Source organism: Scylla paramamosain, chromosome 20, assembly GCF_035594125.1.
Source record: "Scylla paramamosain isolate STU-SP2022 chromosome 20, ASM3559412v1, whole genome shotgun sequence".
Lineage (NCBI taxonomy): Eukaryota > Metazoa > Arthropoda > Malacostraca > Decapoda > Portunidae > Scylla > Scylla paramamosain.
This window is the reverse complement of record NC_087170.1, coordinates 15,399,756-15,415,338: the sequence shown is the minus strand read 5'-3', so window position 1 is coordinate 15,415,338 and position 15,583 is coordinate 15,399,756. Positions and strand designations below refer to the sequence as shown.

The window sequence follows — 15,583 nt, the reverse complement described above, 5'->3', positions numbered from 1 at the left end:
GCAGGAAGTTTTGATGACTTATCATTTTGAGGTTGGTGTTTATTTACAATGGTATTTTGAGTAAGATTTTAAGGTCATTGTTTTTGTATCTGACACATAGGACGACCCACCTTTTTGTGTCTTTTTTTTAGAATAATTCAAGTGCAGTCTTGTATGCCAAAAAAAAGTACTTCATATTTTCTTTTTCAATATTTTTTTCTATAATTTAAGTTATTTTAATTCATACCCATGTTTAGAGCACAACATAAATCCATAAAAATGAAAAATAAAAAATAGGGAAATTTTGGGACTGGAATAGATGAATTTTTTTACACTAATTTGAATGGGATTAATTGCCTCCCAATTTAGAACATTCCCAATTCAAACAGTCCAAAAGAGCCAATTAAGTTGGAATCATGAGGTACTGCTGTATATTCCTTTCAAGTCTCACCTGCTTCTCTTCTGCCAGAGATTGGCCACCGGTTGGAGGACACCTTTGAGGGACACAAGAAAAACAAATGTGCATCATGTGGGAAGTAACAACTTGGTCCTAAGTTGGTGGGGCCAAAGGGCTTTGTCACATGCTTTAAGTCCATTTCACATACTGCAAGCATTGAAAGCACGACAAAGTTTCTTTTCTTACCAAAGTCCAGGTATGTGATGTTTCAGTTGATTTTTTATGTTGAATCACTAATAGTTGATGAATCTCATGGTTTCACGAATATTAAGTTCATTAGTTCTCTGTTGTCATGGTTATTTCTAACTTGAGTGGATTGGAATCACAATGCGGACCAAAGTTTTGCAGCTTTATACACTGTGGCCAGGATACAAGAGTCAGTTTACTCTTGGTAATAAGAATAATGTTTCAGTATTCCATGTAGGTGTTCATGAAAATTTGTTGGTTAGATAAAATATGGTTGTGAGCAGCAGCAAACCTCCCCTCTCTTATGTGGCAGCCTCCCTTTGGTGCTGAGGGAAGATGTGGTTGTGAATATGCATGATTGATTTCCTCATTAGGTGGAGACAAGACACCAAAACACAACTGACACCTAGCTAGAGGCAGCCCTTGAGAAAACGTATATTGCTTCTTAATGCTGATGCTGCCACCACATGTTGTACAATGAATAGTGCACAACGCCCTTGTCTATCAGTCATGCAGCCACTGCTTTAGGGACCTTGTGCCTTGTCTAGCCAGGAGGCCCCAGTAGTACAACCACTTGCAAGTCACTCTTGCAGTAGGAACTCACAGACTTGGCTCACCAGCAGTTTATGTTACTCTTCTGCTATGCTTTCAGGCAAGTGGCTTTGATGTTGCTCATCCTTGCACGAGACAATCTTCACTTTGACAGGCAGAACTCTTTATTGCTTATAGTACGTCATCACTTGCAATGAAATTTCATATACATATACAGAAATGCTTTATTGTTTTTTGACACACCTTGAATATAATGTATGTTATATTGCTCCACATGTGAGAAAATGGCTTGGAACAAAATTTGTAGTGAGCATTTACTTTTACAATGAAAGGAGTAATCATATTTATTTGTATGGTGGTTAATATCAAAGGACCAATTATGTGTGTATGTGGTTTGCACATATGTTAGGAATAAGTGTCTATGTATGTTTTTGTTTAGTTCTCCCAAGGCAAAACATTTTTTTTCTACATTTTCTTTGAAGAGGTGATAGTTTTATTGATATAGTTGAGCTATTGGAGCTGTTTGATATTATGTTTTAGATGAAGGATTTTCTCTAATTTTGTGAGAATTTTTTTGGTTTGACAGGATTTTATAACACCAGGTGAAACTTTCTGGCATGTTTGTTTGAGGCCTTGTGTATGCTCACAACATAAAGCAAGGCTTGATACTTAACAAAGAGTTACTTCATTTTATTTTGTATGGAAAAAGGAATTTGAAGAAGACTAAGATTATGAGGAAAAGCCAGTAACGGAAGTAGGTGGTGGCATGTACATAGTCCTAATCATGGAGCACATGTATTTTTTGCTCAGGAGATATTCAAGCTGGCTTCTTTCATCAAACCTGTCATACTGCAGTACCTTGTGTGTCATGTCACTGGAGCATGAGTTGAGTCCTTAAGCAGTCCTTAACTAGAAAAGTTTGCATGGTGACTGTCATGGGTCAGGAGGACCACTCATGAGTGTATAACCTTGCTGCAGCTACACTGTTGATATTTGGAATTGGATTTTTGAAGGCTAAATGAGGTTTATTATTTTATTTATTTATTTGTTTATTGTTATTGTTATTATTTATTTATTTATTTTATTTTATTATTTATTTATTTATTTACTTATTTATTTTTTGCAAATGCTGGCAGTAACAAACTTTAATGCTGCACTGTTTCAAGTTTTACTTAGGATAAAGGCACAAGAATATACCATACATAGATTAGATAAAGATGTGCTTTGCTTAGCCTTATTTTGTCCATGATACTTTGGAACAGATATTAAGTAATGTATTCATTTGGCTAAATGAAGGAACAAAGTTAAACAGTCAATGCTGTGAAAATCAAAGGGATAAAATTAAGTTGTTTTAGAATTTTGAAGAGCTTTCAGTGGAAATTTTTATGAAAAAAATGCAAAGGAGGTTAATGAAGGAGATATTATGAGTGTGAATTGCTTCAAATACTTGTGGTTACTTTGATGTAAACATGGTAGGAAAATACTTTGATATTATAAAAATAAGATTGAGTTCAAGAAAATAAAAATGTTGAGGTTCTTGGAAGGGTACATTGCTGCCCTGCATGCTGCTGTGGGAAGTGGACAGTAAGGGTTAAGTTAGTAGAAATATCCTGCCTCCAAGTGGCTATTGGAGTAAGAAGAATGAAAGATTAAATGGAGATGTTATGAACTGCTGCATAATTAATAGCCGAGTTCATTGTGAAATTTGTTGACTTGATGATGATTGCATAAACAGTTGTTGAATAGAAAAGACTGTAGCTTGAAATTTCATCCATGCCAATGTTACCAATATGAATCTGAATCTCATAGTGACTAACATATTTAATACCAGTACTCTGAACATGAGAGAAACTCGGCTCATGATTGTCATCAGTACATTCTAAACGCTCATGATTGTCATCAGTACATTCTAAACCAGAGTTTCATGCAAGTGTAGCTGGAATGTAAATATGTTGTATTTTATATGCATGTACTGAAGTTTGATGTAATTAAAACATATCATAATGACACTGTGGCTTCCATGTACGTGATCACAATTATATATTTTGTACTTTTCAGTTCAGCAAAACATGTTAACACCTAATTTTGTTATGCTTAACAGTATTGAATGTAATTTTAGAAAATGGCATTAATAAATTTCAACTGGCATGTTTTAGCTGTAAATGTGAAGTAAGTCTTACATAACAAACACAATGTATGGCACTAAGTGTATAAAGGAATCATTCATTCAAGGAAACACTTTTGTATCTGCATGATTGCAACTTATTTTCTTTTTCTTTACCCTACTGATATTCAACAGGCTTGCACATATTTCTTAATATAATGTTAAGGATTTGTTCCCCTTTTTTTCATAAGGGAACTTGCATATAATTCATTAGATGAAAACATAGGCAAGCTTTGTGCAGCTTGCTTAGAAACACAGCTTCACATTGTGCTACTTATGTCAGCTGCGCACGAACTTGATTATGTTATTGGAAGTTGTTGTGATAAACCGAACAGGTTGAGAATCCCTTATCTGGAATGCCTGGGATCTGAAGTGCTCCATATTCAGAATTTTTTGAATTCTGAAACACCACTACTAAAGTGGAGTTATATTCTAGTTGTGAATTGAAGGAGTTATGTCAAAATGTATCATGGAACATTCAGATATTATTTTGTAATAACAATTTATAACATTATTGTTTTTGTGTTGTACTGATATGAAAATATGATAAATATTCAAGGTAATATCAGCCATTAGAAATTGCCAGCTTTTTGGAATTCTGTATCAAGGATTCTCAACCAAAGTTAAGGAACTAGACCTAGAACATTGTCATTTCACAGAAAAACCACTGTTGCTCAGGAATTTGAATGTTGAACTCCAAAATGCTTCTCAGGAATGTTTTGTTTATAGCTTGTGCCAAGGGAAGGCAAGATGAAGCAAATAATTTGTTTCAGTGGATTTGTGTGTGGAATACAAACTTGGTCTTTGAAGTCCATATCGAAGTGATCAAGAAAATTCAGAGATTTCCATTGCATTATGCAAATCCTAAAAAGAGTATCTGATACAAGCAAGATTAACTGTGTTTACTCTTCTGCCCATTTTTAAATGAGTGATAGAAACAGCCCCTTCATTTTCCAGAATGAATCCATGGGAGGCTGCTTTATGGTAGTACTGTTGTTCAACAGACCTGAACCTGGTTATTATTTAATCAGGGCTTATCATACTAATCCCATGTTTCTACCAGTCAAGTGATGGGATCAAGTTTATGGCTAGAAGAATATGCATTTAAGTTGGTCACATATATCCCTCACATCTTCAGATTTTTTCAGGAAAATATTTGCAAGATTTTATAACTTTCCTGGAAAAGACTGATAGGACAAGATTCATGAAAGACTGTGATCAGAGGAAACCATAAGAAAGAAGTGTTTGATATAATATGCTGAAAGGTTAAGAAAAGGTTGAGAATATAGAGCACATTTTTTTTCCCTCTCCACTGATTATTAATCAGTGGCAACAACTAGTATTTTATGGCTTATAAGACACTGTATCTTGGGAGGTGCATCCTAATTTCAGAAAGGATGGGGGGAGAAAAACTGTTGGTCAATATAGTCATTATTTTCATTAGAGTTCTCTTAAAGACATTTAAGTGATTGCAAATCAAAATAATGCTAAAATATAAAATGAACATAGTCTGTCATATTGTGTTGATATAGATACATGATGGCCATTGTCAAGCGACATGCACTGAGAATGATGGATAGAGGTGATTTGCCTTTGTCCCAATGTATGGTTAAGTGTAAACATGAGCCGGTTTTGTGCACTCCTAAGACAGTTTTTTCTTTTAGGGCACAGTGGATTTCTTTGGAGATGTGAGGGAGGGCAGTGAGGACAGGTGAGGAAGACAAGATGGAGTTGTAGCCATAACTGTATCCAGTATAACACACATTAAACACTCACAGGCCACCATGCTTGCAGGATGAGAATTGATATGTTATTCTATCTGTACTCCTTGTTGACATAAAACACCAACAACTTGGACATAAGGAGATAATACATGCTGGTTTTAGTTCAATGGTCATTTAATACATCTCCAAACTATCAAACATTCTGAGGTGAAGTTTAAGTTGGTGAGCACCAACAACGAAGATAGTGATATACCATTGCAATTAATTTAATAAATTTCATGTATTACTAGTATGTAATAAGGTATTATACCTTAATATGCTTTTTCACAGCATGTTAACAATATTAGTTGATTTGAATGTCTCATGCTATATATTTGAAATACCAGATACAAGCAGGTATAGTCAAACCTCGGTTTTCGCATTAAATTCATTCCTGAATGCCACTCAAAATCTGAATTTTTTGGAAATAAAAAGTTATTTTCCCCTTATGAATCAATGTAAAATGGATTAATCCATTTCTGGACACCTGTCCACTCTGTCTTAGTGGCTTATGACAGACACTCCCAGAGCCAAAATTGCCACTCCACATCATCTCTAGCTCAGAAATTATTTATTATCAGAAAGGATATACTGAATGAACTTAGTGAGATGGAATGTATCAGAAGATAATGTTTAAACCGTGCAGGTATTCTCTTTGTCATCAATCTAGTGAGGGAGGCCTTACAGAGTGCTTTGTCTTTTAGTATTTGAAATCAAGTAACTTTGTTTGAGAACCAAATTATGGTATGGCAACCAAAGTAATTACAAGTTCAAAATTTTGTTCGAAAAGGGAAGTGTTCGGTAACCGAGGTTCCACTGTACTATATAAAGGCTGAACTGAATAAGTACCTAACCTACAACATATATCTTGGAAAGGACATAGATATTTAAAGGTGTGCTTTATAAGCCATAAAATACAGTAGTATAGGCACCTCCACTGGGATCCTCAGTTGAGTCATTGGAAACTCAAACATTTCAGTTTTACAAGCCTTTTTGTGCACTTAAATTCCCTCCTTATAGAGGTAGTTGCACACAATGCATACACCAGTGAGTTTAGGGTTGCAAGAAGTTTTGATGTCACCAGTACAAAAAAAATTCCTTAGTGGAGTGTGTTAGGAGGAAGTGGAGGATGTGAGCATGAAAAGATACTGTTCGAACATGAAGTTCTATGACTACTAGCCAACCTTTCAGAAAGCTTCAGGAAATGGACACAAGAGTAGACACAAGTAAATAAAACATTCATAACAATGTTTGTTTATTCTTTGTTTTCTCTCAGAAAATGAAAGTTCCAAACACTTCTATATTTTATGGGGATATACAATTCCCTCTTTTATATGAGTCTCAGTTATGGACATGGACAACTTGAATGGGCATTTCCTTATATGCAGAAAAAGAAGAAAAGACAGGCTGCATCCATCATCTACCATACAGATAATTGCCAGGCTGTGCTTCTGTTATAAATTAATTATTGTTAGCAGTGGTGCTTTACTGTTAAATCAGTTAGTTCTCTATTACCTACATGTGTATGTGGTAGTGCTATTCACTCACTGTGTACCTACAGAATATTGAGATATGCTAGATTACCATACTAGTTGGTTATTGTATTATGGAGGACAAGAATATTGAGATGTGCTAGATTACCATACTAGTAGGTTATTGTATTGTGGAGAACAGATATGTTGGAAGATGCACCAGTTGATGTTTGCTACAATTTTAATAGCTGTATAGTTTTCAGAAAATGTGTACAGTTCTCCAATTCTTGAAAAATACTCAGCCATGAATAGGACATAATATATCTCTGTACCATGAAATATTTATATAATTGTCAACTACATTACATATTATATGCAGGTCAAGATTACATAATTATCATTAAGCATACATTCAGTTTCTAGTCTCTCTCTCTCTCTCTCTCTCTCTCTCTCTCTCTCTCTCTCTCTCTCTCTCTCTCTCTCTCTCTCTCTCTCTCTCTCTCTCTCTCTCTCTCTCTCTCTCTCTCTCTCTCTCTCTCTCTCTCTCTCTCTCTCTCTTTTACTCTAATCATTCTAGTCATTTGTGCATTACAGTGTTATGATATATATATCAACTTCATCTACCTAAGGCATCTTGTAAAGTTATACAGTACATCATGTACCCAAGTACATGGCACTTGATACTCTTTAGCAGTGTATATTCTCATTAACCCACATGGTGCTGGCCATTTAAACTGTGTCCACCTGTGGTGCCTGCCAATTTTTAATTTTTTTAATGTGCTTGAAAAATCCTAAACAATGTAAAGATAGTGGAGAAACGTGTAAAAAGTGGTTTAGCAAAGTGAAACATTTTTGAAACCCACATAAGTTCCTGGCGTGGGTGCGTGTAACTTAATGAATAGCGATGGCAATGGCGTTCGTGGTGCTAATGATTTGTGGCCACCACAAATGTTCATGAATGATGTTATGTCACCTTGGTAATGGTAAATCACCACAATGCCAATGTACATATGATTCGTGGGCTACTTGTAGCAAGTGAGGGAATGAAGGTTGGCATTATATCATTCACCTCATTCATTGCATGGTTAGTAGGGTATTGCAATTTGTATGTGAATGACTGTGTGAAACACTTTTTCTGTTGTTTTCATAGACACTATTTATAAGCAGTATTGAATCATTAAGTGTGATATTTTCTCAAGCAAGGCTCCAGGCACATCCCTACATCACACTCATTACACTGCAAGTGAATTTTTGAAAGTCTGGAAAACCAGTGAGAGCACATAGTTGGCCTTACCATTATTTATGAATTTTGTTATTTAAAAACTTTATTATAAGTGGTCCTTTTTGATCATGTAATGAATGGGCTCTTTTTAGAGCTTTGATATCACATGAATTAATCCAAATTAAGCATTTGTACCTTTTATTTCAAATATAACAGAAATTTGTTTTGTTCTAGTCACTATTTCAAAGATAGCTGAGATTTGTTTTGTTCTAGTCACTATAACTGATGTAATGGTGTGATTTTTTTTATGGTGAATGATGTAAGTGAATTTGTATTTTTCTATGTTCCATATACCATTTGTGTTCTTACATGTTTGTGCTGTTGCTGTTTTATTTCATGTTATATTTTGTTGGTCCATGATGAACACTGCCATTTTATTGCAGTGTATTGCAGTGTACTGCTATAGACAAACAGCCTCTGAGGAAACTCAGTCTTTTTGGCTTTTGAAAGAACCAACACACAATTATAACTCATTTGAATAAAATCAAGGTCAGGTGTTCTGATGTTTGGGCAGAACTCATATGTGTTGTAAGAAATACAAATTTTGTAAAGCTTTGCTTTACACACTGTATAGACATTGCTGTGCTTAAGTGAATACTGTGTGGATTCATTGCAGTATTAGTGTTCATAAGTATTAACAAAAAACTATTCCTTTTTTTCAATTATTGTTTTTTTAAAGTTAGGCTTCTGCATTATCTGTCATAGTGAACCTCAAGTTATAAGTACACCTCACTTGTTCTTTATGAATGGGTTATGTTTCTGAAAATCCAATCATATTATGATCCATTGTATACTGAGCTGAAAGTTAAATGGGGAAAAAAGGAGATGCATTTCTAGATCTGTCACTTTTGTGCTCAAACACTAAAAAAAATACAAAATACAAAACTAAAAATTGGGGCAAACAGAGTCCATCACCCTCACAACAGTTGAAGCCTCAGCCTCATGTCAGATTTAGGATTTTTTTTTTTTTTTTTTTTTTTTTTTTTTTTTTTTTTTTTTTACTTTTTGGCTACTTTTTACAAGCACATGATGATGCAGGATGTTTAGCAGACATGGTTGCACACTTAGTTAAGGCTTGGCACAATTAACAAGGGTAAATAAAGCATGATCACTTAAGTGTACATAAACACAAGGCTTGATGAACAGTGTGAGAGCACAAGAAGAACTGAAGTAGTAGTGTGGAGTCTCTCTGGTTGGCATTGCTGCAAACAGTGATTGCAAAGCATCACACAGCAAGCCAAGGGGTGCTAATGAAAGGCAATTTTATGAATGAAATATCATATAGCGGGGATGAGGTGTATGCCATTTTGGTAAATATTGTTAGATGCAGTAGAGAATGAAGAACTCAAATATTTTTAGAAATGATCATTAAAATAAGAATAGAGAAATTGTAAGTTTTATAATACATTTAACAGATTACCACAGTTTGCAATAGCTGTGGAATATTAAAAATTAACAATTGGTTTAACCCTTTCAAGAAAAGTCTGAACACAATCGTGCAATCAGATTTATCATTGTGTCATGCAGGCAAAAATGTGGATTTATTTAGAAATCATTCAAACACATCCATCTTGTGCACCACTGAGGGCTGGAGTTCACAAGGAAGGTGCACATAAGATAATGTGAAATTCTTCATAAATTGTTCCATTATTTCGTTATATGACACTTCAATAAAATATGTTGACACCATTGTGTTCAGAAGATTTTTCTTTACATTAAAGTTGTTAATTTTTTATATTCCATGGCTATTGCAAACTGTGGTCATTAGTTAAATGTGTTATTACAGAACAATTCTTCATCTTACATTTTCTTGATTCTTGTTTTATTGATCACTTCTATAAAGATAAAATCTTAATATTCATTTCACAACCACTGTAAAGGAGAGGGTGTAAGAGCACAAAAGAACTAAGAGGCAGCATGAGAATGTGTGGCCTGTACTAGAATAAGACAAGAAAGAATATCAAATGGCAGGAAATAATTAAAAGCCCACTAAGAACAGCAGAAACAGCAGCAGCACAATTGAGTGTCTGTTGGAGGAATGAATGCATCCATTCCTTTATCTCCTATCTAGCAGCTCCCATCACACCAATTCCATGAAATTTCACTTCCCTCAGCACTTGTTAACTTCCAGTGCAGTATTAGACCATTTCAGCCTCTTGGAGGAAGCACACACACACATATATATACAGTCAGCATCATACTGATTAGAACGCTCACTGACATGAGCATCACTATGCAGTCAAAAACATACGAGGGGCTAACCTAAGTTGCCATGTAGTCATTTTCTTCTAGCTGATTTTTTCGAACCAAAGAGGAGTAAGTTGCCAGTTTGTGCAGTGTGATGCTCACATCAGTGGGCATTCAAATCATATATGAATGTGTGTGTGTGCTTCCTCCAAGAGGCTGAAATGGTCTAATACTGCACTAGAAGTTAACAAGTGCTGAGGGAAGTGAAATTTCATGGAATTGGTGAAATGGGAGCTGCTAGATAGGAGATAAAGGAATGGACGCATTCATTCCTCCAACAGACACTCAATTGTGCTGCTGCTGTTTCTGCTGTTTTTAGAGGACTTTTAATTATTTCCTACCATTTGATATTCTTGTCTTATTCTAGTACAGGCCACACATTCTCATGCTGCTTATTATTAGGTCTTTTATACTCTTATACCTGTCCCTCTACCCCTAATATTTTCTCCCACACATTTATTTAAGGCTACCCTTAGTTAAAATTATCTGTGAAAATTATATCACTATTATTATTATTATTATTATTATTATGCATGTAGGTGTGTGATGTGCTGTGTGGCACATAATGTCTTTGCACCATTGCCTTGGCTCAAGTAGTTCCGTAGCACTGTAGATGCCTTGGCTTAGGCTTAGCTACTTCAGAGAGATATCTGAAGTGAAAATACTATTTGTTAAAGGAACATCATGCATTATACAAATTATATTCATACATAATGCAAGAGAATTTGTCACATATATATATGTGTGTGTATAAAACATGTTTGTGAGGTGAGTGATGTTAAGGAGGTTGTTTTTTTTTTTGTTTGAGATGTTTGTGTATTATGAATGGTGCTTTGATATTTGCTGGAGTTGAGTAAAGAATGTTGTTTCTGTAAATGTCTCCAGCTTCCTGGACACTGGTGCACACTCCCTCTCAATACCAGACCTTCATCATTGGTGCTGAATCTTGCTCTACAACTCACTTCTGAACCGTCCAAGAACTGCCTTCATGGAATCTATTTTTCTACTTCTATCTATAGATCTAATGCTTTACCAAAGTCCAATATATATAATATGAAGGCAACATAATGTTCTTTCATTATCCTTTATAGTGGGGTACTCAGTATAACATACAATGTATTTGATGGTATATTTGACATGACCAATGTGCTATCCAAAAAAAAAATTACATGTCATATAACCACTGACAAATCTCAATGGAATACACATTAAACCAGTCTCTATTCAACTGACATTATTGTTCTGTCCTGCTCTCCATAGGCAGGAATTAAGTTTGGGGCTGCTTGTGCCATGCTCTTCAATACCTTGACTTTTTCTTAAGAAGAGCAAATAATTACATGCCAAAAAATGGTGAACCAGCACATGAACACAAGGTGCTCATTTCTACACCAAAACTCAATTAATGAAACTAAAAACACCTTTAATATTTGTGGAAACACAAACTGAGATAACCACTGCCATGAAAGATGCAAACAAAAAGGTACAGAAAACATTAAACAAGGACTTAATGCATTTGTGGATCACAAATAAAACTGGTGGTGGTTTACTTCAACAGCAACAACAAGGAGGAAAATAAGAGGAAAAGGAAGGAGACGAGGGAAGAGTTGGAGAAACTGACAGAAGAAAAGCAGAAGGAAGCCTTGATGATTATTGATGACTTCAATGGTCATGTAGGATATTTGGATGAACAAAATTAAGATGAGGGAGGAAGGATGGTAGTGGACTGGGTAAAGACTATGGGTTAAAATTTTGTTGAATAATGGCACTCACGTGGAAGAGCAAAAACCAGAGAGAAGTTACAGACTTTGCTTTGGTCAACAAGAATTTGTTCAATCTTTATGTTGACATGGAGACCAATGAGAAAGGAAATAACAGACAAGTCCGACCACAGCCTCTTACAGATCAGAAATGAGTCGATAGTGAAGTGAAGAATGCAGCAGGAGGAAGAGAAAGTTATATATAACAAGAAAATGAGGAATCATTAGCAGGCTTCATTAAGGAAGTGGAGAACAAATGTGAAAAAAAAAAACGTGAAATGGAAACAAGGAGGAAATAATGTTAATTGCAGAAAGAAAAGAGTGTCTATCTAAAAAGAATAAACACTGAGGAAGCTAGTTTAGTTTGTGAATGAATAAAGAAATTAAGAAAAGATTAAGAAGAGGAAAAATCTTAATAGGAATTGGAGTAACACTCTAGATAAGGGAGAAAACTCTTGGTTTGGAAAGGGTACTTAAGTCAAGATCAAGAAAATTAAAAAAAATATAACCATGCTGTGAAAAAGATCAGGGAGATCAGAGATGACAGAACATCAGGAAAGAAAGCTGAAGGAGCATGTAAACAAATTGAATGATGGAAGTTAGATCAAAATATATAAAAGGAGAAAGATAAAGTGATGAAACAAAGAGATATAATTTATAAAGCAAATTCACCAGAAACTGAAAAACAAGATAGAAGAGGTTTAAGGAGAGGAGAAGAGAGTATTGCTGAGAGCTGTGAGACGAACACTGAGTTAACATGACAAACATTATCAGCAAACTGACAGAGCATATGGACATGGCTTTCCGAGTAAAAACGAAAGCAAAAGTGTGGGCAAAATGGAGATAACAGAAGAAATTATCAGGAGCATAATGGACTTAAAGAATGGGAAGACTGCAAGTCCAGATCAACTAAAACAGGAATTCTTGAAAACTGGTAGAGAGTAGGAAGCTTTATATACACACACACACACACACACACACACAGTGTTACCTACCTCGTGATTCGAACTTTATTGGTTCTCTTGGGATGTTCGACTGGAAGCAATTTATCCCATTCAAATTAATGTAAAAGGAACTGATTTATTCCAGGTCCCAAAATCCCCCTATTTTTTTTTTTTTTTTTTTTATGAATGAAAATTACCTGTATTATAGGAAAAAAAAAATGCAGTAAAAGAAAACATTAAGTACTGTATATTCCACCATAAAAGACGGTACTTGAATCATCATAAAAGGCAAAAAAGTGGGTTGTCCTATGCGTCAGATAAAAAATAAGACCTTAAAATTTTACGCAAAATACCACTGTAAATAAATACCAACCTGAAAATGATGAGTCATGGAAAGTTCCTAGAGTCTTCAGTCTTGAAAACAATTGTAGTGTACAAAATTTTTATTTTGCGCCAATCTCTCTCTCTCTCTCTCTCTCTCTGAAAGTAAGGACAATCCTGAAAGCTGTTAAATAGAATGAGACAAAGAGAATGAAAGTGGAATTATATGAGTGCGAAAGGACGAAGCGAAAATAACAGAATAAAGGAGAGAGAGAGAGAGAGAGAGAGAGAGAGTGCCTCATCCACCTACTCCGTCTACCAACTGTCAACAACCTTGGTTCAACAACCTGTTACCACTATAGACGATAGTATACATTTGCTATTTATCGCATTATCGTATTACATGCCTCACTCGTAACATACCATACGATTAACAGGTAATACACTAACTTGAATAGATGATAGTAGTTGCTTGATTACCCGAACATCCCGGTTTCCCAGCTCAACATCGTTCTAGGTTGGAGTCTAAAAAAAAAAAAAATAAATAAAAAATAAAATGAAATAAAAAAATAAAAAAAACAGAGCCGTGTGACTATTTGACAATTACCCACCATACTAACAAGAATGATTCGGAAGTACTCACAAAATTATTTTGAGGAGGCAGATGGTTCTGGTGGGTGGCTGGGGCTGTAAGCTGTAAAATGCGGCGACCTCTTCCAGGAACACGTGCAGACACTCGTTGAGGTCAGGGATGGCCATCATGAACATGGAACTGGCGGTAAATTTATGATGTCACAAATACGATTTTGGAAAACTAAACCTATCTTTTTCTTCTGTTTCATAATTATGAACACCATCATTATTATGTATTGTGTGATACATTTCTCAGTGTCAGTGTGTGTCATGCACAGTTTTGTGTGATAAATATTCCTCTCGATATTTGTGGTATCATATAATACCGACCTGGCCAGATATCCAACAAAGTGTTTTTTCCTCCTTCCATAGAAATCGAGGTACTTTGCTCTTGGCATCCCTCCACATCCTCTCAACTTTTTCTGTGTGTTTTGTCCTCTAGGTCCACAAAGTTAACGGAGTGATTGACTGAGGTATCGGTAGCCTTCCTGTCCCAAGCACCTGTAAGCTTTCCAGCAATCAGAAATCACGATTGTTCCGGAGAGAATGCAGTTTCTGATGATGGCGAGGAGGGTGGCACTGTCTCGAGTCACTGCTCAACGGGCACTATGAAACAATTCCGAATCTCCCGACAGCATATTTCCGAAGTCTCGAAGAGTAGGTGCCAATCACTCGGACACGCTAGACTGGTATAAGCTAGATAAAAGCCGGCTATGTTCTAAACGAATCATCGTATAATTGTGTGGGAATCACAATGAGAGTATTTCTGAGAATACCCTGTGGGTAGTTTCGGAGCTACAACCGAGCGTTACCACAGGGGAGCGCATAATGGCATAGGAAAAATGCCTCCTGACACAGGCTGCCGAACACTCACCGTCCATCCACCACCGTGTCCACATTATGCTTTCGCTTTCCAAACTTGCTCTTATCTGTTTCCACTATTTTCCCTTCACCTCCTACCTTTCCGTCTCTCTTGAAGCACCACCCAGTCATTACCTCCCGGCCCAATCACATATTCACTTATCATTGATTTTCATTTCTTTTGATAAATACGTAGGAGAAACGCTCACGCACGTACATATTGACGAACATCAGAACAGTTTCTATATTCACGTGTTTTCAACACGCTTTTTCTATTGAGCCCTCAGCCAAGTGGCACCAAGTGCAGTACAAAATGTGTCACGCGTAAAGCCTTATTTAATACATATTAGTATGACAAGTTGCAACCAGTGCAACAGAAAGAAATACCAGTCAATAAAACAATGGTGAATAAAAGACCTCCCTCAAGGATAGTTACTGTGATGTGCTTGAAGGCTTCAATGCACAGGTCCATACGTTCTTCGGACAAAATCACAAGAACGTATTTACTGAAGAACGAATTACGGGTGTCCCTTAATAATGAGCTAACAAGTGACAGTATAGTTAAAAATCACTACCCTTCCATTACCTACTTCCAATCACTTCGTTAATTAAAATTCACAAGTTCTTAAAGGATAAGACTGTAATATACACTAGAGAAAGGTACACATACATCTAACTTCCAAACTTACCGTTGTTATCTAGACTCTATACACTTAACACGCAATTGTCTTCACGTCCACCAGCATACATCCTTTCTTCTCGGTTTCCAAGCTTCTACTGAAACCTCACGTGACCTGTTCCTGCTGGGGGGATCCAAGTGAGGGAGATCGTGACGTGGCTGCCAAGTTGCTCTGTGATTGGTTACAAACCAGTCTTTTCCCCTCAAAGATCATTTTCCACTAAAGTGGTAACTTTTTCTTACATGTCAAGCAATAACTAATCATTCATTTGCACCTGTTATGTTA

At 35.9% G+C, this 15,583-nt stretch overlaps 1 protein-coding gene and 1 long non-coding RNA gene across 8 annotated transcripts in view; one reads left to right on the top strand and one right to left on the bottom strand.

Annotated features, from left to right (window-relative positions):
• Positions 1 to 11,170, top strand: part of LOC135110435 (ras-related protein Rab-34-like) — a 24,550-nt gene extending 13,380 nt beyond the window's left edge. For 6 of the 7 annotated variants that reach the window (XM_064022781.1, XM_064022782.1, XM_064022778.1 and 3 more), the window contains exon 8: positions 449 to 11,170. In XM_064022781.1, the coding sequence (XP_063878851.1) occupies positions 449 to 519 (71 nt within the window). In that variant the 3' untranslated portion in view covers positions 520 to 11,170. The remainder of the gene's footprint in view (positions 1 to 448) is intronic. The other variant, XR_010273262.1, reaches the window with a different exon arrangement.
• Positions 1 to 15,583, bottom strand: part of LOC135110437 (uncharacterized) — a 17,327-nt gene extending 1,744 nt beyond the window's left edge. The window contains exons 1-3 of the long non-coding RNA XR_010273265.1: positions 15,308 to 15,583; positions 13,768 to 13,896; positions 13,575 to 13,649 (exon numbers count right to left, since the gene is read on the bottom strand). This is a non-coding gene — a long non-coding RNA (uncharacterized LOC135110437). The remainder of the gene's footprint in view (positions 1 to 13,574; positions 13,650 to 13,767; positions 13,897 to 15,307) is intronic.